Source organism: Salmo salar, chromosome 17 (assembly GCF_965601325.2).
Source record: "Salmo salar chromosome 17, fSalSal1, whole genome shotgun sequence".
Classification (NCBI taxonomy): Eukaryota; Metazoa; Chordata; class Actinopteri; order Salmoniformes; family Salmonidae; genus Salmo; species Salmo salar.
The window spans coordinates 6,722,026-6,746,831 of NC_138307.1; the positions used below are offsets into that span (position 1 = coordinate 6,722,026).

The 24,806-nt window shown below is 42.8% G+C and overlaps 1 protein-coding gene across 1 annotated transcript in view; it reads left to right on the plus strand.

The window, feature by feature from the left end:
- LOC106575230 (low-density lipoprotein receptor-related protein 1B) overlaps window positions 1-18,130 on the plus strand; it is a 162,685-nt gene extending 144,555 nt beyond the window's left edge. Inside the window, exons 76-89 of the mRNA XM_082964378.1 lie at window positions 2,940-3,163; window positions 3,405-3,511; window positions 3,761-3,877; window positions 5,320-5,493; window positions 6,136-6,261; window positions 6,692-6,856; window positions 8,416-8,577; window positions 8,869-9,043; window positions 9,539-9,643; window positions 14,177-14,253; window positions 15,021-15,111; window positions 16,304-16,454; window positions 16,701-16,796; window positions 17,496-18,130. Coding sequence (XP_082820504.1) covers window positions 2,940-3,163; window positions 3,405-3,511; window positions 3,761-3,877; window positions 5,320-5,493; window positions 6,136-6,261; window positions 6,692-6,856; window positions 8,416-8,577; window positions 8,869-9,043; window positions 9,539-9,643; window positions 14,177-14,253; window positions 15,021-15,111; window positions 16,304-16,454; window positions 16,701-16,796; window positions 17,496-17,636 — 1,911 coding nt within the window. The 3' untranslated portion in view covers window positions 17,637-18,130. The remainder of the gene's footprint in view (window positions 1-2,939; window positions 3,164-3,404; window positions 3,512-3,760; window positions 3,878-5,319; window positions 5,494-6,135; window positions 6,262-6,691; window positions 6,857-8,415; window positions 8,578-8,868; window positions 9,044-9,538; window positions 9,644-14,176; window positions 14,254-15,020; window positions 15,112-16,303; window positions 16,455-16,700; window positions 16,797-17,495) is intronic.
- Window positions 18,131-24,806: the final 6,676 nt, after the last annotated feature.

Below are 24,806 nucleotides of genomic sequence, written 5' to 3' on the forward strand. Positions count from 1 at the left end.
TGTTTGGAGGAGGAGGAATGCTGCCTATGACCCCAAGAACACCATCCCCGCCGTCAAACATGGAGGTGGAAACATTATGCTTTGGGGGTGTTCTTCTGCTAAGGGGACAGGACAACTTCACTGCATCAAAGGGACGATGGACGGGGCCATGTACCGTCAAATCTTGGGTGAGAACCTCCTTTCCTCAGCCAGGGCATTGTAAATAGGTCATGGATAGGTATTCCAGCATGACAACGACCCAAAACACACGGCCAAGGCAACAACGGAGTGGCTCAAGAAGAAGCACATTAAGGTCCTGGAGTGGCCTAGCCAGTCTCCAGACCTTAATCCCATAGAAAATCGGTAGAGGGAGCTGAAGGTTCGAGTTGCCTAAAGTCAGCCTCGAAACCTTAATGACTTGGAGAAGATCTGCAAAGAGGAGTGGGACAAAATCCCTCCTGAGATGTGTGCAAACCTGGTGGCCAACTACAAGAAACGTCTGACCTCTGTGATTGCCAACAAGGTTTTTGCCACCAAGTACTAAGTCATGTTTTGCACAGGGGTCAAATACTTATTTCCCTCATTAAAATGCAAATCAATTTATAAAATTTTCGACATGCGTTTTTCTGGATTTTTTTGTTGTTATTCTGTTACTCACTGTTCAAATAAACCTACCATTAAAATTATAGACTGATCATTTCTTTGTCAGTGGGAAAACGTACAAAATCAGCAGGGGATCAAATACTTTTTTCCCTCACTGTAGACTGTTCTCTCTTCTACCGCACCGCAATCGGTACCGGAGCGCCAAGTCTCGGACCAGAAGGCTCCTTAACAGCTTCTATCCCCAAGCCATAAGACTGATGAACAATTAGTGAAATGGCCACCCGGACTATTTACGTTGACAGCAGCCCCCCACCCCCCCTTTTGTTTTTAGACTGCTGCTACTCACTGTTTATTATCTATGCATAATCACTTTACAAATTACCTCGACTAACCTGTAACCCAGCACATTAATTCGGTACCGCTACCCCCTGTATATAGCCTCGTTATTGTTATGTCATTTTCTTGTTACTTTTTTTTTTTTTTATTTACTTTAGGTTATTTAGTGAATATTTTCTTAACTCTATTTCTCTAACTGCATTGTTGGTTAAGGGCTTGTAAGTAAGCATTTCACGGTAAGGTCTACACCTATTGTATTCGGCGCATGTGACAAATAAAATGTTAATTTGATATTAAAACCTTTTGGAAATAACTCACAGAAAATATCAGAAATTCTTTGTTGTTTCTCCTGAAAGTGCAACCTTGAATATATCAAATTCGTTTTGATGGTAGCAATTCCATGTTCCACACACTCCTACAACAGCCATGAGTGTAGCAAAGCGAAACAATTTCCTCAGAGGGTCTCAATACTACTTAACTGCTCTGCCTTTGAGACCAGAATAGGACAGGACCTAACAGCCACTCAATATCTCTGACATTAATTGGTTTGATTTGAGCCCTGGGAAAGGGAGTGAAGGGGACAGAGCACAGGAGCTGTGTGACTTCAAAGAGCACTGTAGCACTGATTTGACACTTGAACTGAAATTACACTATATATACAAAAGTATGTGGACACCCCTTCAAATTAGTGGATTCGGCTATTTCAGCCACACCCATTGCTGACCGGTGTATAAAAATCGAGCACACAGCCATGCAATCTCCATATACAAGCATTTGTCAGTAGAATGGTCTTACTGAAGAGCTCAGTGACTTTCAATGTGGCACTGTCATAGGATGCCACCTTTCTAACAAGTCAGTTCGTTAAATTTCTGCCCTCCGAGAGCTGCCCCAGTCAATTGTAAGTGCTGTTATTGTGAAGTGGAAACATCTAGGGACAACAACGGCTCAGCCGCAAAGTCGTAGGCCACCTAAGCTCACAGAACGGGACCGGTGAGTGCTGAAGCATGTAGTGCGTAAGAATCATCTGTCCTCGGTTGCAACACTCACTACCGAGTTCCAACTGCCTCTGGAACCAACGTCAGCACAATAACTGTTCGTCTGGAGCTTCATGAAATGGGTTTCCATGGCCGAGCAGCCGCACACAAGCCTAAGATCACCATGCGCAATGCCAAGCGTCAGCTGGAGTGGTGTAAAGATTGCCTCCTTTGGACTCTGGAGCAGTGGAAACGCGTTCTCTGGAGTGATGAATCACACTTCACCATCTGGCAGTCCAACAGACGAATCTGGGTTTGGCGGATGCCAGGACAATGCCACCTGCCCAAATGCACAGTGCCAACTGTAAAGTATGGTGGATGAGGAATAATGGTCTGGGGATGTTTTTCATGGTTCGGGCTAGGACCCTTAGTTCCAGTGAGGGGAAATCTTAATGCTACAGCATACAATGACATTCTAGACGATTGTGTGCTTCCAACTTTGTGGCAACAGAATGGGGAAGGCCCTTTCCTGTTTCAGCATGACAATGCCCTCGTGCAAAAAGCGAGGTCCATAAATAAATGGTTTCTCGAGATCGGTGTAGAAGAACCTGACTGGACTCCACAGAGCCCTGACCTCAACCCCATCAAACACCTTTGGGATGAATTGGAATGCCGACTGCGAGCCAGCCCTAATTGCCCATCATCAGTGCCCAACCTCACTAATGCTCTTGTGGCTGAATGGAAGCAAATCCCCTTAGCAATGTTCCAACAGCTAGTGGAAAGCCTTCACAGAAGAGTGGAGGCTGTTATAGCTGCAAAGGGGGGGGGGGCAACTCTATATTAATGCCCATGCTTTTGGAAGGAGATGTTTGACGAGCTGGTGTCCACATACATTTGGTCATGTAGTGTATTTTGTCAGAGAGAGCGAGAGAAAGGGAGAGAGCGAATGTGTGTGTGTGTCTACATGCTTTAAGTTTGTAAGTCAATGTCCAGGTAAGAGTATGAAAGTCATGTCAGTAAACGTGTAAACACATTCTTCTTCTCCAGTGTCCTGACTTCAGAAGGCCCAGGGATATATCTGCAGATTGGGTGACTGGCAACATCTACTGGACAGACCACTCCAGGATGCATTGGTTCAGCTACTACAACGCCCACTGGAGGAGGCTCAGATATTCCATCAACGTGGGCCAGCTGGCAGGGCTAAACTGCTCTCGTCTCATCACAGACATCGCCGGGGAGCCTTACTCTATCACTGTTAACCCAGCTCGAGGGTAAGATTAATCCTTACATGAATTACATTTTAGTCATTTAGCAGATGCTCTTATCAATTGACAATAAGTGCAATCAACTAAAGTTGCTTGGTAAAACAACCACATATCAGATTGGCAATTTTGTGACTGTATTTTCTCTTTGGGCAGATACACAACAAATTATGCCTGATCCTCTGCCCTGTCCTTATTACCTGCTATAATGATCTATTCTTCCTTTACTTACTTCCTGTACTTCCTCTAGGATGATGTACTGGACAGTGGTAGGAGACCACTCCCACATCGAGGAGGCTGCCATGGATGGGTCTATGAGGAGAATCTTAGTGGAGAAGAACCTCAGGAGACCCAGTGGTAGGTGCTCTCGAACTTCTGGTCATGTGACATATAACAATACCTTCAGGAAGTACCCATAAGCAGGAAATATGGAGCTGTGTATTTGTATATTTATTTTCTACATATCTAATCTAGGCTAATTCATATCCTGTTTATTTTAGTGTCGAGTGATACATTTTGATAGAATGCAGCACTTGTCAGAAGCAAAGTTTGCTGCACTTTACCACAGCTCATATAGAGTGACTAATATGTTTTACAACTTCACAGGACTTGCCATTGATTATTTCAACCAGCGTTTGTACTGGGCTGATACAGAGTTGTCTGTGATTGGGAGCGTTCGATTCGATGGATCGGACTCTGTGGTGGTGGTGAGCAGTACACATGGTGAGCAAAGCACAGACGAACACAGAAGACATGCATGTCCTTAACTCTTTACACTCGTTAAAAACGGCCTATGTGGACAGGGCTAAATCCTACAGAAGAAATATGGAAAGCATATGCATAACCATGGTAGCAATTAAAAGGGAACAGTTTGGAGATTATGGGAAAATTATTAGACTAAAAATGGATGAGGCAACAGTTCACCTAACACAAGACTGAATCCAAACATTACACTGTTCATTTTATGGGCATTTAAAAAAAAATTGATAACTAAATCTAAAAATGCTCTGGATACATTCAGTAACATGAGAATATTCTCGGAAAATTTGGGATAGGTGCAACATAAGACAAAAAATGACGGGTTTGAGTGAGAGGTCTTACTGGTGTTTCCAAGTGGTCACACACCTCTCCAAAGTGTGCAGAGATCCTAAGTAATTTCAATGAAGTCAAATAACTATAAGGTACTTTTTTGAGCTCTGCTAGCTATGCCGTTGAGGAATTAGAGCAAGCAGACTTTTACACAGTTACTGTTTTTGTTTACGCAATCCAAAAATGGTCCATTATAAATCGTAATCTGGGTCAGGTGGGCATGGTTGGTTGGAAGCTTGTTCTATCGCCAACATGACTAGCTAAATGATCAAATACGAGGCAATTCAGAGAAGCAAATCGTAATTTTGGTGCGCATAGAATGGAGTCATGAGTGCATGCGTAGTTCCGCAGCGTGGTCATTCTGTTCAGGACAAACCGGGTGTTAAGCCATGTCATCTTGTAACCGTACATCCAACATAGCGATCATAAATGTTGACACTGTATATAACATGAATTTCATGATATGGAAATGTCAAGTGCGCATTTGGACTCACAGGTGTTTGGCATCAAAGCGGTATTTTTCTTTAGAATCCTCAACGTCTCGTCTTTCGAAACACATTGAGTCATCTTAATTCACAGCATTTCCCTCGCTCAGACAGCCAAAAATGTGCTAAAGTTGCCCAATTAGCGGGAGAGATGGGGGCAACTTATCGTGTGTGGTGCTCAAGTTCAAAGTGGCTGTCAGTCAACACCAATGCAGAGCTCTGACATCATGTACTGTATAGCATGTTACTGTACAGCCTGTATAGCATGTTAATGTTACTGTACAGCCACTTCTTTCCAATGTAGACGCTTATCAGTGTCCAAATCTGCCATTTTCAACCTGCCAGCCAAAATTCCAAGTTCTACTCTGCAGGTTGCATTTTCTTTAATTGTCCATTCATTGTCCATTCCCTCAAGTTGTTGTCATTCTTATCAAATGCGCTCGGCTCATCCCTTCAAGGGTGGAGGGTAGAGCTGTAGCAAATTTTGCCAAATGTTATTTTATATTATTTGGAATTCAGATGAATTATTGAGGGGCCCATTTCATCCCTTACTAGTCGTGTTACAGTTGTTACCACTTGTTCTGTCCCAAGGTCTTTCCCAGCCTGTAAGAATTGATATCTTTGAGGACTATATCTATGGGATCGGGATGAGGAATGATGTCTTCCGGGTCCATAAGTACGGAAAACAGCCAATGGAACGGCTCCATCTGGGAGTAGAGAGACCCTCCGTTGTCTTGGTCCTCCATCGATTCAAACAGCAAGACGGTAGGCTAACAATTACCTTAACAATCACTTTCTCTTTCCCCATTCTCTCTCTTTCTGTCTCTCTCACTCTGTCTGTCTGTCTCTGTCTGTCTGTGTTTGTCTCTCTTTCTCTCCCCTCTCTCTCTGGCTCCCTCTCCATTTCCTCTCCTATTCCCTCGCCAGTGACTTCTGGCAGTTGTTTGTTTACTGTCGTCTGGTTCTGTGGATGTTCTGTGAGAGTTGGTTGAATGGCAATGTAGTCATCTGTTTGGTGGGAACTGTACTTCATGCCTCTGTATGCCACTTCTAAGGGCCAGTTGAAGCCCTTCCCGATGCATCATTAGCCCTAGCTCCAGCCCAGAGGATCACACTGTTGTTCTCTCTCAATTTAACACAATCAAAAGGATCTCATGTTTGACTTTGAAAAGTTTGAGACTTTCATTATGACAGAACAGGATTTTCTCTTAGTGTGTGTCATCTTGATATTCATTATTTTGTCTGCGTTACATAGTGTCAAATGAACAGACGGCACAGAATACGCTCACTGCAACCAGCCAGGTCCACTCGAACAACACAGTGGTACAGTGCACGGTCGTTTACGTTTCTACACTCTACAAACTCACAGACCCTGCTTTCTAACCTTTGTCCCATTGGCCATGTCAGTGTCCAATCCGTGCCTAAGGATGGGCTGTGATTTCCTGTGTCTGCTCAACCCTGCCGGAGCCAGCTGTTTCTGTCCTGAGGGGACCACGCTAATAAACAGGACCTGTAGGGACACCAATTCATCAGGTACAGTAGGACACCAATGTGTTGGGTACAGTACGCCTACCTGTCAACCAGCTAGCTATTCAATGAGCAGGGACAGTCAGTACAGTAGGCTGCAGGGACACTAACATACCAGGACAGTAGACTACAGGGACACTAACCTCTCAGTACAATAGGTTGCAGGGACACTAACATCTCAGTGCAGTAGGCCTGGTCAACCTGCAATACTTTCATACTTTCATCCAACTGAGACTGGATCTTTCATATGCTGAGTAAATTGGAGTGAAAGTGAAGGTACCATGAAAGCAGTCGTGCATAGAATAGTCAGTAAAGCCCATTTGAGTTCCAGCCTTTTAGAAACTTGACTTAATCCACTTATTAGATATTAATGGGAGCAGGTCAAGGTTGCCATGGTTTCAATCTTAACATGTGGGCCTACATCATTTGCTTTCAGGAGAGCTGTGTCGCCCCGCCTGCGAGAACGGAGGACGATGCATCACCAACGAGAAGGGGGAGCTGCGGTGCTACTGCTGGCCAAATTTCTCCGGGGAGCGCTGTGAAGTGAACCACTGTAAAGACTACTGTCAGAATGGGGGCACATGCTCAGGCTCTTCCATAGGTAAGCCCCTTCTGCTACGTGTGTGTGTGGGGGGGGGGGGGGGGGGGGGGGCATGCTCCCTGCTCTTCCACTGGGACCTCCAGGACAGGAGAGGGCGCTCATCCATCCGTGACTATGGGAAATGAGCGTTGGGACCTGGTTGGGAACAAGGCCCCTGTCCTGACAGCCAATGAGATCCTGCCCACAGATGCCAGTTCTGCTGCATGATTGATAATCTGCTTCTAAATAACTATCGGTCGACGTCACGTGTCAAACTTATTCCACGGAGGGCAGTGTGTCTGCAGGTTTCCACTCCTCCTCTGTACTAGATGGATCAATGAAGGTCACTGATTAGTTAGGAACTCCCCACACCTGGTTGTCTAGATCTTAATTGGACACCAATGTAATGGAAATAACTCAAATCAGCAGACAATCCATGGAATGAGTTTGAATCCCCTGCTTTATGTAGTTATTGATTGGAAATTAGTGATTTTTTTTGTTTGTTGCCAGTGCCTCCTGTGTCAGGAAGCCATAGGAAAGTGCAGTGAAAATCTCTTCGTTTGACTAACCCTGAGAGATGTAAGCTATAGATGTATCTGAAAATACAGTATGTATGGCCCCACTTTGGTATTGCATTAGCGAGGCCGTCTACGGTAGCACCATGAATATGCAAGACATGCTTTATGTGTGGCATTGCTATCCATTTTTGAACAGTTGTTAAAGCACATTAAAGTCCCCAAAGTCCGTTACAGTAAATGCATAGCGAGGTTGTTTTTCTCTCTCGCTCTCTTCAGAATAAACAATTGAGAGTGGAGATATAAATAAATGGCACGGATCAAGCTTCTCTCTTTTCTTTCTCTTCTGAGGCCTTTTTCGGGAGGAGTTTGAAGCGAGGAAATGAGGTGGTCAAATATTAATGCGTGAAATAACAGTTAAATGTTAGTGTTGGCATGGCGATATCAATAACAACTTGCCTCTTAGCTGACAGATGGAACAGTGGGAGAAAGAACTTCAGACACACACACACACACACACACACACACACACACACACACAGTACGTTTCTATTCATCTCAGTCAGGAGCGGGCAGCAGATGTTGTATTTCAGATGTAAGCTCTCCAAGCGGTCATAGGACCCGTGTGAAACTAGTTGAAATCCTTCCAGTGCAAAAAGACATGGCTGTTTAGAAAACATTGGACCTTGGGAGTCTCTTTGTGGGCATCACCTTTGTATGTAATGTGAGAGAAATCACATCTGCCTTGTATTTGCTCGCTTTTCCATTATGACGTTAGACAGTGGACATGCTTGTGATTATTGATATCAGCAACACAATTTTGAGCCAATTTCTATAGAATGTCAAATAAATCAAACTACACCCCCACTCTCTCGCTCTCTCTCTTTTCCTCCCTCTTCCCCCTTCTCTCTTCCCCCTCTTTTTTCCCTCTCCCTCCCTCCCTCCCTCCCTCGATCTCTCTTTCTCTCTCGCCATCTCTCTTTCTCTCACTCCATCCATCCATCCATCTCTCTCTCTCTCTCTCTCTCTCTCTCTCTCTCTCTCTTCTCTCTCTCTCCCTCTTAGGGAGGCCTACATGTCGTTGTGCTGTGGGGTTCACAGGGCCGGTCTGTGAGAGGAAGGTGTGTGATAACTACTGTCTGAATGGCGGCACCTGTGACGTCAGCAAGGGGAACCAGCCAGTGTGTCGCTGTATGGCCGAGTACACTGGGGAGCGCTGTCTCTACCGTGAGTCAGACACACACACACAAAGATTTGCCTGTTTTATGACAAGCAGTCAATCAATATTTCATGTTGCATTCAGTCTCCGCCATGAGAAGAGAAGGGGTTTGTGGTTTCCACAATTACCACAGCACTAAAGATGAGTTGGAATATTTTGTTAGTCTCCGAAAGAAGCTTTCTTGCAACAGCTCAGTTTCAAGGGCTGAACAAATTGATGTTACACTGATTGATACAGTGGATTACCAGGAATGTAACACATTCAATAAAGGAGCTTGTTTTTCTCCACCTTGGTTCCAGATATCTGCCATCACTTCTGTACCAATTCGAAGGCTTGTACTCTGTCAAGCAAGAGCAAAGTGGAGTGTGTGTGTTCAACCAGATATGAGGGAGTGAAATGTGACGTGGACAGATGTCTCCAGTGTCGAGGGGCACCATGTCTTGTCAACCCGGAGACAGACAACGTGTCCTGCAAGTAAGTGTCATCTGAGTAGAATAGGTCACATTTGATTTGGATAGTCCAGATAGTATGACCATCTGTAAAGATGGACTATCAACAAACTATCTGTTGATAAGCAACTGCTTGCTAAGGTTAAGGTTAGAACAGGGGTTAGGGTAAGGATTAGTTTAGGGTTAGGATTAGGGTTTGATAGTTAGTTGACATGTTACTGATAGTCTGTAGATATCCAATGTTACCGACTAGAATATCTAGAATGGAACATTTGACTGATACTACTTATTGGTACACTCAATAAGGCCGGTCCACCCATCATAGAACATTGACTTGAAAGGAATATCCATTCTAGTAATTCTATTTCTGTGGATGCTACCACATGTCAGCATTCTCCTGTCTCCATGGTTCAGGGCTTGCGTCATTAGAAAAATGCATAAGGCGTCGTAAACGCATTCGAAATATGCTTGTAATGCTTTGTGAAGTCTCATTGCCATATTCCCTAACCTTTCCTTACAGCTGCAGTAACGGTAGAGTGGCAGCCACCTGTCAGCTGTGCGATGGGTACTGTTACAACGGAGGAACCTGTCTACAGGACCCTGAGACCAGTCTGCCGTCCTGCCAGTAAGTCAGCGCAATTGTTTTCATTTCTATTGATTCTATTGCTTTCAATTGAGTAGGTTGTCGTCATCGGTTTTCTCAAGAACGTACCGTACATCTCTTTGGCTGTGTTTACACTGGCAGCCCAATTCTGATATTTTTGGAAAAAGATCTGATCTGATTGGTCAAAAGACTAATTAGTGGCAACAGATCAGAATTGGGCTGCCTGTGTGAACGCAGCCATTGTGTTTGTCTTCGTTCTGCTTTCAGTTGTATCACACACACACACACACATCACTGATACAGTTAGTGGTATTGAAAGTGGTTGTGTGGTTTTGCTGTGAGAGACAGAGCAGGTACTGTAGTAGAGACTGGATTAGACCCCAGGCTACTAAAATGGGAACGTAGTAGAAAACAATGAGGTCTCACACTGAGGTGGCTTATTTCCACGTTTTCCCAAGATTAAAGGGTTTGTTTTCCTTTTTCTCTTGCAAATGATATGATCTCCTATATTAAAGTATACAGAGGCTTTTGGTTGTGTTTGTTTCTAGGGCTTGCATCACTCTCAAGAGGCTTTTCAAAGTTGATCATCCTTAGTTGCATCATCCATTTTTGGACTTTTGGAATTATTCATATTCAGTATTATACATGTGTTACAGTCAGTATAGCCAAATTAATAATATATACCCGTTGATTCTTGAATAATATAACTTATAAATGCCTCATGAGCTTAGTTTACCTGTCATACCCCATCAGAACCTAAAATATCATCTTATTTTACTCTGATGTTTGTAAACAATGTCAATGTAAACAAACGGTATATCCTTAAAACATTTTTCAACTATAATTGTGATGTCATGGACGGTCAGTCCTTGCATCCATAGTTCTGTCTATCAATTTGAGAGTGGTTACATTTCTCCAGGCCCATTCCTCAGCCTATTACCAAAACAGAGGTGGGGTGAGTGCTTTGTTATTGTTTCAATTAAGGATTCTAGCTTTAAACTGTATGCCTAGATACTGTAGATACCACTGCCTCCTACACTACAGCTTTGAATGAGCGGTTTCCCGCTCATTGTTTTTGTTCGTATTTTTCCCGTGTTTAGTTCGTTTTTTTGCTTTTACCTTCATGTCATCCAATTGCTTGTTGTATTGGGTTGGTGGTGGAGAAAGATGGCACGCACCTAGAGGGCTATATGTGTCATGCTATAGATCTCAAACAACAATCAGTAGGCTGTTCCTGTGGTTTAACGTATTTTGCTCCCACTTGGCGTGACATTGGATGGATTGCTTGCCATAACGCTTTGCTTTCTCACCTGAACACACACACATCCTATGTAAACACTAGGATGGAATAGGGCCTAGCTCCATCTGTTCGATTTCATACTCCGTATCCTCCAATGGCCCGAGGCTGGTGGACTGTGAGAATGTATTGTGCTCTATCTTCTTTTATCTGTGTGTCCAAAATGGCACTCTATTCCATATGTGGGCCCTGGTCAAAAGGAGTGCACTATTTAGGGAATAGGGTGCCATTTCAGACCCAGACTTTGTCTCTGTATTCCTCAATATATGATTCGTTCATGTGGCGATCATTTCTCTGTGCTGCAGCTGCACGCCTGGGTTCTTGAACCAGCGCTGTGACCAGCGGGCCAATCCGTGTGATAACTACTGTCAGAATAAAGGGATTTGCACGTTAACTGCCTTAAACAAACCCCAGTGCAAGTAGGTCTGACTTTTACCCCTCCTCTCTTCCCCTCCTCCCTTCTCCTCCTCCCTCCTCCTCTCTTCCTCATCTCCTTCCCTCCTCCTCTCCTGCCATTTCAGAGACCAGCCCTCACTGTCTCACTTTCCAGCAGCATCCACTCTGCACATCACTCCCCAACTCAGACTCTCACCAGTACCTCTCTCTGTTGTCTAACATATTGTATAATATAACTCCTTACAACACATGTTCCTCGTCCCCGTCATTCACAGCACAAACGCACCTGACGTTTCTCTCTTTGCACTAGCATCTCAATACATGTAGTGAAAACAGGATAATAACCCGGGCTCTAAGTGATCGAGAACAACTTTCTGCAGCTTAGCATATTCCCAAGCAACAAACGGTGTGATTATATAGGTCAGCTACACGCTGTCATTCCCTTCAGGACTATGATTCATGTGGTACCTGCAGCCAGCCACAGTCCCTCTAATGAAAGTTTGATTAAATACCGCTTACAGTCCATTTAATATTAGCTAATATCATTTCATCATCATGCGATCACCCTTGTCAGATTCCATATAGTGTAATTGCATGTCTTCCTATCCTCTGGGCAAGGGAGGGGAAAGAGAGGACTACTAATGGGACACTGTCTCTGGATTACATCCAAACCTTCCTGAGTTCCATATAGCACCCTATTCCCTACGTAGGGCACCACTTTTGACCAGATTCCTATGGGCCGCTATGTGCTCTAGTCAAAAGTAGTGCAATATACAGGAAATAGGGTGCCATTTGGGTTGCAGACTTCGTGTGAGATTATGCTTATTTTCTTTAATTCGATGTGGGAATGAATTATGCATGCATGTTCCCTGAGACTTTAACAAACGAGGAGATGAAATTAAGAGATGTGAGCGTGTCACAGGGGGCTGCTGAGGGGAGGATGGCTCATAATAATGGCCGGAACTGCGCAAATGGAATGGCAGGTAGCCTAGCGTTGGGCCAGTAACCGAAAGGTTGCTGGATCAAATCCCCGAGCTGACAAGGTAAAAATCTGCCGTTCTGCCCCTGAGCAAGGCAGTTAACCCACTGTTCCCCAGGCTCCGAAGACGTGGATGTCGGTTTAAGGCAGCCCCCCCGCACCTCTCTGATTCAGAGGGGTTGGGTTAAATGCAAAGGACACATTTCAGTTGAAGGTATCCCCCTTAGAGGTCGACCGACTATGATTTTGCATCGCCGATACCGTTTTAATCTGAAAAGCCGATACGATTAATCTGCCGATTTTATATATATTTGTAATAATGACAATTACAACAATACTGAATGAACAATGAACAGTTATTTTAACTTAATATAATATATAAATAAATAATGAAACATGTTTGGTTTAAATCATGCAAAAACATAGTGTTGGAGAAGAAATTTAAAGTGCAATATGTGCCATGTAAAAAAGCTAACGTTTAAGTTCCTTGCTCAGAACATGAGAACATTTGAAAGCTGGTGGTTCCTTTTAACATGAGTCTTCAATATTCACAGTTAAGAAGTTTTAGGTTGTAGTTATTATAGGACTATTTCTCTCTATACCATTTGTATTTCATATACCTTTGACTATCGGATGTTCTTATAGGCACTTTAGTATTGCCAGCCTAATCTCGGGAGTTGATAGGCTTGAAGTCATAAACAGCACTGTGCTTCAAGCATTGCTAAGAGCTGCTGGCAAACGCAGTCAAGTGCTGTGCTGTTTGAATGAATGCTTACGAGCCTGCTGCTGCCTACCACCGCTCAGTCAGACTGCTCTATCAAATATCAAATCATAGACTTAATTATAATATAATAAACACACAGAAATACGAGCCTTTGGTCATTTATATGGTCAAATCCGGAAACTATCATTTCAAAAACAAAACGTTAATTCTTTCAGTGAAATGCTAGCGAACAGGTGGCAACCCTAAGTCTAAATATTGATGTTACATTGCACAACCTTTAATGTTATGTCATAACTATGTAAAAATCAATGAATTATGTTCTTTGTTAGGAAGAAATGGTCTTCACACAGTTTGCAACGAGCCAGGCGGCCTTAACTGCTGCATATACCCCAACTCTGCTTGCACTGAACGCAAGAGAAGTGACACAATTTCCCTAGTTAATATTGCCTGCTAACATGAATTTCTTTTAACTAAATATGCAGGTAAAAAAATATATATATTTCTGTGTATTGATTTTAACAAAGGCATTGATGTTTATGGTTAGGTGCATTTGTGCAACGATTGTGCTTTTTTCGCGAATGCGTTTTTGTTAAACCCGTTTGGCAAAGTTGAAGTAGGCTGTGATTCGATGATAAATTAACAGGCACAGCATTACTTATATTCAACGCAGGACAAGCTAGTTAACCTAGTAATATCGTCAACCATGTGTAGTTAACTAGTGATTATGTGAAGATTGATTGTTTTTTATAAGATAAGTTTAATGCTAGCTAGCAACTTACCTTGGCTCCTTGCAGCCACAAGGTCCTTTTGATGCGGCACTCGCGTAACAGGTGGTCAGCCTACCACGCAATCTCCTCATGGATTGCAATATAATCGGCGCCCAAAAAGGGCCAATTACCGATCATGAAAATGTGAAATCGGCCCTAATTAATCGGCCATGCCGATTAATCGGTCGACCTCTAATCCACCTTTCCCCAAACACCTGGAAACCATGTTTGGTGTATTTGATACCATTCCACTGATTCCGCTCCAGTCATTACCAGGAGCCCGTCCTCCCTAATTGATAAGGCTAAAGTATGTGTGTACACTATAGCCTTCTTTTAAAGCTACTTGGTTTGAACAACAGACAGCTATTCATACTCATTGTGACTTTTCTAGGTGTCCAGCTGATTGGTCAGGTACACAGTGTGAGAAACTTGCCCCCAAGAACAGTCTGCCTGGCAACATCAGCGGGGGTGAGTAGTTATTGGAAAGAGTGGTAAAGAGACTCTCTCTCTTTATCTCTCTCTCTTGCTTGCTCTCTCTCTCTCAAACACACAGAAACCTACAGATTGATGTAAAATCTTAATTTGATCACTATTTTGTTGCCTATAATTTGCAAACGTGTGGTGTATTTGAGTTTTAAAAAGCTTCTAAAGTTTGTAATGTCCATTTTGAAAATTCATTTTTGATTTGCCCTTACGGAAAATGTATCAACCCCTAAAAAAATGTCAATTTAATTATAATCCAGATAATAATTCAGATTTTCTGTTTCTGCAGGATTATTTTCCTGCTGTAGCAAACTGGCTCAAATTAAGATCCTACATCTGTACACACACACGCATTCACACACACAAACATAGACACAAAATCCTACAAGAAAAAAAGTATATTTTCAGTTATTAAAGTGCTGCTGTCTGGATTTGGAGACCTTTTTCAGACTATTTGAACCGCCCTACCCTCCCAGAGATTGGTATTTGATCTTGGTCTGCAGTCTGACATTTCACTGTCGACTTGCTCTCAAGGCTTAACTGTGCAGAATCTTTTACCCCCATAGACTGACTTTAACATAGAAATGCAGTCCCCATATGAAGAACCTTGTTGAACTTTGAAGAAAGTAATTTTTCCACCCCCTGAAGCTTTTTTGAATGTTAACATATTGTCTTGTTTCACTACAGAGAGGAGGGAAGTATGTTACGTATTGAACATGTTTAACTCTAATAGTTTGTTCTGTGTGTATCAGGAAGCATGGCCATCATTGTCCCACTGGTTCTGCTGGTGATTCTCATCACTACCATGGCCTTGGGGGTTTTCATATGCAAGAGGAGGCAAAGGTATGTCTTTACTTCTAAGGTGACAGATTACGAAAGATAACCAGTCACTTCAAACTACATACAGTGCCTTCGGAAGGTATTCAGACCTCTTGACTTTTTCCACGTTTTGTTAGGTTACAGCCTTAAATTGATTCAATAGTTTTTTTCAATCTACAGACAAGAATGATGAAGTAAAAACAGGTTTTTAGAAATGTTTGCTAATTCATAAAAAAATGTAAAACTGAAATATCAAAGTTACTCAAGTATTCAGTCCCTTTACTCAGTACTTTTTGAAGCACCTTTGGCAGCAATTACAGCCTTGAGTCTTCTTGAGTATGACGCTACAAGCTTGGCACACCTGTATTTTGGGAGTTTCTCCAATTCTTCTCTGCAGATCCTTTCAAGGTCTGTCAGGTTGGATGGGGAGTGTTGTTGCACAGCTATTTTCAGGTCTTTCCAGAGTTGTTCGATCAGGTTCAAGTCCGGGCTCTGGCTGGGCTACTCAAGGATGTTCAGAGAATTGTTCCGAAGTCTCTCCTGTGTTGTCTTGGCTGTCTTGGTCTTCTCTACAGTGTGTAGATTTCTTAGGATTTTTTAATAATTTATTTTAACCCTTTTTTCTCCCCAATTTCATGGTATCCAATTGGTAGTAGTTACAGTCTTGTCTCATCGCTGCAACGGACTCGGGAGAGGCGAAGGTCGAGAGCCATGCGTCCTCCGAAACACAACCCAAGCTTCTTGACACAATGCACATCCAACCCGGAAGCCAGCCGCAGCAATGTGTCAGAGGAAACACTGTACACTTGGCAACCTGGTCAGCGTGCACTGCGCCCGGCCCGCCATAGGAGTCACTAGTGTGCGATGAGACAAGGATATCGCTGCCGGCCAAACCCTCCCTAACCTGGACGACACTGGGCCAATTGTGCGCCGCCCCATGGGCCTCCCGGTCGCGAACCCAGCATCTCTGGTGGCACAGCTAGCACTGCAATGCAGTGCCTTACACCACTGCGCCACCTGGGAGGCCCTGTATTTTTTTATTTTTTTTATCCATTTTAGAATAAGGCTGTAACGTATCAAAAAGGTCAAGGGGTCTGAATACTTGTACAAGGCACTGTACATGTTCTGTTGTGTAATTAATGGCCATGCTAATCGTAGTAAGCGGTCATGAAGGTTTATAATGCTTTTCTAACCTTATCAATGTTATGATTTACAGGGGGAAAATAGTCCAGCGGCAGCCCATGGCGAATGGTGGGCTAAACGTAGAGATCGGTAACCCCTCGTACAACATGTATGAGATGGACCACGACAATCACTCTGATGCTGGGAATCACCTTCAGCCAAGCTTCACCCTAGACCCACACAAGGTTTGGAAACGCTTAACTCCTTTTTCCTCCCTTTTCCCTGAGTTACTAACAAGGGCTACGCAATACCCACACTAGCGTACTACATTGAACACATGCCCAATACATTGATTCAGGGGTATGCCCGTGTGGATATTGGCGTGTAGCCAATAGACAAAGATGTATTCTATTCTATTCTGGAAGGTTAAACTGTAATGGTTGTGTTGTAGGGTTGGTGTGTGATGTTAATATTTTCATTGTGTGTTGTAGGGTTGGTGTGTTGGTGTGAGGTCCAGTCACCTGCACACTCTGTCAGTTCACCCTGATGGAGTACATCATCTCCCTAAGGAGATCCTTCCTGGACAGGTGAACTCCCTGTGAACTTCCTGTCCTCTCTGGGACAAATGCTGTATTAAAGCCTACTGTATATTGATACAAAGCCATGGCCATTGGGGTCATAGTGGGGTTTATGAGACAATTCAGGATCTCATGTTGTATTCATGAAAGCACCGGTAAAGGCTTCCTCCAGAATGTGTGTAATATGTGTTTTAATTAAGCAATAAGGTCCAGTGGGGTGTGATACTGTATGTAGACCATATACCACAAACCCCCGAGGTGCCTTGTTGCTATTATAAACTGATTACCAACGTAATTAGAGAAGTACAAATAAATATTGTGTCATACCCGTGGTATACGGTCTGTCAGCCAATCAACGCTCAGGGCTCGACCCACCCAGTTTATAATTGAAAGGAACCATCTGCTGGTGTTCCACATGGCTAGAGCTTGTCTCGAGTCACCTGGTGGGATGTCGGTGACCGTGTCCTTGTCTTGGTTGTTAAGCAACAATAGGCCCTGGGCGTACTGCAAAATACTTTATCACATTAACACTGTCAATTGTTGTATATATCCAAATAGGCTGGGCATCTGAAAGATACGAAATACTTTAATAACTAATTCATCTAGTTAATGTAAATCATGTAGGCCAGTGAAATGGTTATTAGCTCCTCCTGGCCGTGTTTAGTGTAAAAGTAATACTCTCCTTTGGTTATTGTGCTTTTTCCCCAGGCCATAAACTCCAACCCAGTATACGCTAAGTTATACCTTGATCAGGGACAGCACTGTCGGAAGCCCGTCATCAATATCGAGGAGAGAAGCGAGCTACTCCCAAAGAAACTGGAGGCAACTATACGAGAGACAGTTGCATAGCCTTTTACTGTACGCTATTGGTATAATTTTTTATATGAGCTGTATACATGTACAAAATGAAAAGAAGGATTTTTATATGTCCATATCACACTAGAATTTTCTGTTTTCATGTTATGTCTGAGGCATCATCAGGCAACACTGCGATGTGTATCTTTTGCATTGCACTGAAAAACATCACCTGAAAATGACCTTCCCTCCAATGCTTTCCTTCAACTGAAGTAGTCCCTGCTATGATGCTTTGAGCTCGCAACTGTTACCAGCTGATCGCTATAATCAATGTGTTTCAAGGATAGGACAAAAAAAAAGTGTACTATGGTGTCACAGCCTACATTCATGTATACAGTATTTACCTTCTCAAATGACGATAAAAGGTGTAACAGAAGTTTTATAATTTTATATATGATTTATATATGTCCAGTTTGGCTTGTATTTTCTGACAAGATATTACGTGTAGTACTTTTATACAAAACTGTACAGTATATCGATATGTAATAAATGGGGGGTTTCTTGACCTTTCAAATACACTACTGCTCATATCTATCTATCTATCTATCTATCTATCTATCTATCTATCTATCTATCTATCTATCTATCTATCTATCTATCTATCTATCTATCTATCTATCTATCTATCTATCTATCTATCTATCTATCTATCTATATCTATCTATCTATCTATCTATCTATATCTATATATATATATATATATATATAGTGTTGCTGTTTTTTATATAAAAATGTATTGTTGTATACATCTGGTTCCCCAATTTGATTGCAAACAGGACCTTTTGCTCAGACTTAAAAACATTGCAACTGAGTGAACATGTCTGGGCCCAGTTTCCCAAAAGCATCTTAAGGCTAAGTTCATCGTTAGAACGATAGCATCCGGGCCCAGGACTGTTCCTTTACCTGTTGATTGTCTTTGGGGGTGGTAATTGTTGGGTCAGTAGGGGGCACTATATGTCCCTTAAGTTGTTTTGCGTCACTGCATTCTTGCAAATGTCCTTTCTTTCTCAGTTAAGTCACAGCACCAAAACCAGGCAACTGTTGTACATTATCACATTTTGTTTCCATGAACAGATATTTTCAAAAGCAATGGAGAACAGTAAATTACTTCAGCAACATGAGCGCTCATGAGATTGTGTGGGGCACTACTATATTCAATGTACTGTATCCTGGTGATCAGAATGATTTTCTCAGCTCTGCATGCACAATGGTTGGGTTTTCCTTCGGGGAATGAGCCTCACAGCTCCTCTGTATTCTACTATGCACAGTTTATATTCCACTAGCTGCTCCTTATCTGAAAGCACACCTGCCTGCACACACTGCAGAGGGCTGGTTGTGTTGTCAGCCTCCCTGTGATCTTCCCACCCTCTCTAACCAAGGGCCACGCAGAGTATCCAGATTGTGTCAGAAACAGTTTTGAGGATCTGTCAAGGAATTTACCATTTGAAAAGGTGAGAGAAACTCATGGCTAGCAGACATCTTATTATATAATGTACATTGAAAGTAGCCTGGGTTGTGATATTTACTTTGTACTTATTTGATGGGAACCCTGTATTGCTGTATGGAATGCTACTCTTGAATGCTGTCTTTTCATTGGTTGGTGACTCTCATGGGAGTCAACACTACTTGAAAACTTTCAATCGTAGATAGATAGGCTCGTCCCTTCCTTTCTAACTAACAAGAAATCCATCAACATGGATTCATCTCTCAATCCACCCATGCCACTTTGTAAATCACCCAAAACAACTACACATGCACAATTAACATCCAATATGTTACAAAATGCTGTTATTGACATTCCATTCTTCAGTGCTGTGTTTTCATTCTGTGTTTTCTCACAGTAAAAAGCTATGTGACATCTGGTATTGTTCAAGGTCTAACGTTAGCCGTGGGATCTCGTTTGTCGTTCTCAGGGAGCGAGAGGACATCAATTGGCTTCTAGAGAATGCCTTCTCCCCAGTAAAGTTAGCTTTACCTACCATGAGTAGGCTACTATTTTAGGTAGCACAGTCGAGAGGAACAACATTTTCAAGGAACTGAGGAGAGGGAACTTAAGTATGATCATACAGGACTCATCATTGACCGGGTCTATCCCCCAATTAGAGCTATTGTTAGAAGACAATAATATTATTTCCATGAAATAGTCAATTATAGTTCAAGGTTTCTTATAAAGTATCTCTTTAATGCAAAAACCTTACCTACCTACTTTTAGTAAGTCTGAAATTAATAAGCTATTATCACAAACATGGACCCAAACGTTTGAATTAAAAGGCTAGAAACACCCGGGTTTTGTCATGGGCCCTATATTTAGACTAAAGGCATTTATTTTCTAAACCACCCACAAAATACCTTACACTTAGTGCTATTCTCCTCAGCCAAGCAGGAAGCCTACAATCACTATTTACCGTTAAGTAATAATACTTCCTTTGAGAATACGTCTCCCCAATCTACAACTCCATTTTGATCACAAATGTGGATTAAAAAGACAGAGCCAGAACCTCCTCTGGAATATATTCTCAGGAATTCAGAACCTGGCCAGCTAAAGTTAAAGTAGCAGTCTTTCAAAGATTATCTTGAATATAACCTTAGGAATACAAGAAACATTTCTCTCCAATATCCGCCTCAGTCGAACTTCCTATTCACCTCAGATCATATGGGGTGGCTATGCTGCTCTGCTTTCCGATCCTGTTTCAGAAGACCGTCTCCAGGAATGTGCTCCAGTGTATTATGGAAACATCAGCCCTTGCTGTGTTAATTGGCTGCTGGTGTGCAGACTGTAACTTCTTAACCCAGAAGTAAAATCTTGTGTAATTTGGTCAGCTGCGCAGAATCTGTCCACAGGAGATTCTGCAGACGGTGAATAAAATAGTTACAGTACGTCATGTTCTTTGTAATAATATTTTAGTTCCCTGTTATAATTTAATAATTGGAGTGTAAATTGACAAGGCTTGTAAATATTGTATAGGTTACAGTTACTGAAGATACGCCATTAGAGAGTACCAAGTCATAGAAAGCCCAAAAGTGTTACAACTTCCCCAGTCTCCCCTGCTTAGGCTATGTAACAGGAAAGGTAACTGTCTTTAACAAACACTCAAGAACGGACCTCACAAGTGAACTAATGAGGAGGGTACGTTCATTTCTTTGAACACTGCGGGAGCCGACACTTTGAAAGGAAGTAGGCACAGGGTGGGCACTGTATGAAACCTGTCACAACCTTGTTCGTTTGCTCGTTCTAGTGAGAAGTAGCTTTGGCATAAGGTAGGAAGATCCACACAGTAGGCTACAGGAGGAAATCTGATGGATATCAGACACCTTCTTTGCTATCAACATTTTATGAAGTTTGTTCTCATGGAAATCCAAAGCAATATCTTCGGAGATGTGTGGATTTCCAACAGACAAGGGTCTACTTTCACTTTAGCTAGACATCAGTAAAATCAGTGGTTAGGCACTATAGCAGGATTCCCCAATAGGCAGTCTACTGGTGATATTATTTGGCCCCAGATGTTTTCTAAGCAAAATATATACTGTATATATATATTTTTTTTTTATATACAGTGTCCACCTTGTTCCTATATTATTGTTTTTTACAGTACCAGTCATAAGTTTGGACACACCTATTCATTCAAGGATTTTTCATAATTTTTACTATTTTCTACATTGTAGAATAATAGTGAAGACATCATAACTATGAAATAACACATATGGAATCATGTAGTAACCAAAGAAGTGTTAAACAAATCAAAATAGATTTTTTATATTTAAGATTCTTCAAAGTAGCCACCCTTTGGCTTGATGACAGCTTTGCACACTCTTGGCATTCTCTCAACCAGCTTCACCTGAAATGCTTTTCCAACAGTCTTGAAGGAGTTCCCACATGCTGAGCACTTGTTGGCTGCTTTTCCTTCACTCTGCAGTCCAACTCATCCCAAACCATCTCAATTGGGTTGAGGTCAGGTGATTGCGGAGGCCAGGTCATCTGATGCAGCACTCCATCACTCTCCTTCTTGGTCAAATAGCCCTTACACAGCCTGGAGGTGTGTTGGGTCATTGTCCTGTTGAAAAACAAATGATGGGATGGCGTATCGCTGCAGAATGCTGTGGTAGCCATGCTGGTTAAGTGTGCCTTGAATTCTAAATAAATCACAGACAGTGTCACCAGCAAAGCACCCCCACACCATCACACCTCCTACTCCATGCTTCACGGTGGGAACCACACATGCAAAGATATTCCGTTCACCTACTCTGCGTCTCACAAAGACATGGCGGTTGGAACCAAACATCTCTAATTTGGACTCATCAGACCAAGGACAGATTTCCACCAGTCTAATATCCATTGCTTGTATTTCTTGCCTCAAGCAAGTCTCTTCTTCTTATTGGTGTCCTTTAGTAGTGGTTTCTTTGCAGCAATTCAACCATAAAGGCCTGATTCACGTCTCCTCTGAACAGTTTATGTTGAGATGTGTCTCTTACTTGAACTCCGTGAAGCGTTTATTTGGGCTGCAATTTCTGAGGCTGGTTACTCTATTGAACTTTTCCTCTGCAGCAGGCTGACTCAGGTCCACAACAGCAGCAGTATGTATTGCCAGACTTGCGAAGTCCACATACAGGAAAAACAGTAAAGATTAGCAGCAATCCCAGTAAAACCTGTTCCAGGACAGTAAACTTTCTATTAGGCTTCATCTCATCTTTGACCCAATGACCTGCTCACATCAACATCACATACACAACGTCTGACTCAAGGCTTTTGTCCCAAACAGCCTCATATTTCCTATATCGTGCACTACTTTTGACCAGAGCCCTATGTGCCCTGGTCAAAAGTAGTGCACTATGTAGGGAATAGGGTGCCATTTGGGACGACCCACGGTTGATGGGCTGTTAGCTATATAGTTTGACTCATGGTTAGAGATGTCAGTTCCATGCCTGGGTGAGGCAGACGGGAGGGTGACTCCTGGGTCGCATTTCTTAACAAACAGACATTTTTCTCCCCAATTTCATGGTATCCAATTGGTAGTTAGAGTTTTTTCCAATCGCTGCAACTCCCGTATGGACTCGAGAGAGGCGAAGCTCGAGAGCCATGCGTCCTCCGAAACACGACCCCGCCAAGCCGCACTGCTTCTTGACAGACTGCTCGCTTAACCCGGGAAGCCAGCCACACAAATATGTCGGAGGAAACAGCTGGAGACCAAAGTCAGCGTACATGCGCCTGGCCCACCACAAGGAGTCACTAGAGTGTGATGGGACAAGGACATCCCGGCCAGCCAAATCCTCCCTTAACCCGGACGATGCTGGGCCAATTGTGCACCGCCTCATGGGTCTCCCGGTCACGGCCGGATGCGACACAGCCTGGGATCGAACCGGGTCTGTAGTGACGCCTCCAGCACGGCAATACGATTCCTTAGACCGCTGCGCCACAAACCAATTTTCAACAAAAAACTAAATTCTGATTTAAGTAGTCCAACCATGTTTTCGTCCTGTTTCCATCCAGGCCTGGGTCATCCAAAGGCAGACAGGAGTGGAAGTTGGCACCTGCCCTACAGCTTGTCACCAACCCTTAAGACAGGGCATGTAGTATCTGGTTAAGAGAGACTGACTGGACACAACTTCTGACTCAATGTAGTCTGTTTGTGGAATCGGGTTAGAGGCAGACGAAAGATGAGGGAGGCACCTGCCCTGCAGTATGTCTCCAACCCTTTTCCCTCCATACTGTATTTATTCTACGTTTATTGGACAGAGACCATGTTGGACAGCTGAACCCATCCTGGCACCGGCATACATGTGTGCTTCGTTGGCTGAGCTGTGACATGCGAGACCAGCCCAGGCCACCGTCTCCAACCATTAATCCAGGGCATCTGTCTGGGGGAGGCTGGGAGAATCTAGAGCCACTGCAGGGCCGTAAACAGGGCCATGCCATTCAGCAGAGCCACAGCTCTACTTCCAGACCAGGCTAGAATGAAGGCAAGCCAAGTCTAATAGATGGCATCTGGACAAAGCAATGACTATAAATTAGAACAGATCCACATTCTATGGCACAGCATCGACAGTGGGATGACTATCTCTCTCTATTCTGCTCACATACATTTAGGGGATTACGGTGTTATTGGCTGGTCAGTCAGTGTGAGAAGAAACAACATAGCTGCAGCATTTCTAAATCAGATGAAAAAAGGAGCATGTGGGGAATAGTTCCCAAGACTCATGTTAGTTCCCAGAATGAATGCCTAGGCTTTAGCTCAGTGGGCTAAATCAGTTTTGAGATTACACCAACAACCTGGATTCAATCAACATTATCTAAATTATAATTAAGCTAATATCATAAATTGGTCAATTATATTTTTTGTATATTGTAATAACATTTCTATTCACAAAAAAAGTTTCGATTTCCCACAAAAATATTTGAGGCTTTGTCCCAGTTGAATTTGCCAAAGACTATTGTCACAGTATGGATTCTTCAAGAGGGTCCACCGACACCCCAAGGGTTAGTATGGGGACTTGAAAGCGGGATGTGCTGTCCTCCCTCCTCCTTGTAAGACTGAGCAACTTGTGTCTTGATTAGAAAAGTTGATTGAAAAGAAAAGAACGCTCTAAAACTTCCCACGGATTCAACCGTTAACACAATCTGAGGAACCATGGCTCTGAAACAACTAAACGAGTACTATTCTGTCACTCAAGAACATTTTGAAAACTTTCGAGGATTCTCAAATGGGATTTAACATCTGTGAAAATTTGTGGCATCTTTTCCTTCGGTGAAATTGTGAACCCCTACTATGGATTGCGCGGTTTGCAGCCTCTCACATGCGTCATTCCCGGGATATCTGCGCATTGTGTTTCTCTATTTGATGCAGTGGAGAGCGCTCGCCCAGTTAGGTAAGTCGAATAAATCATGTTTTAAAAAGGTACAGTAAGACGTGAATGCCTCGACTATTGCCCTTGATAAAAAAGGAAGATAACAAAATGTAGTTTAGCGTACAATTGTTGACTGATGAGAGCTTTGCAGTTTGATTACTTATTATGGTCCAGGGAATAATATAACGTGTATTTTCAGTGTTCTTTCACTCCTCCAGATACTTTTTCATAAAAATTCATAGATAAGACTTGAGAGGATCAGAACATTTTCTCAAACTTTTCCATTGTCAGACAGCTGCATCAGATTTAAGACAGTGTGATATG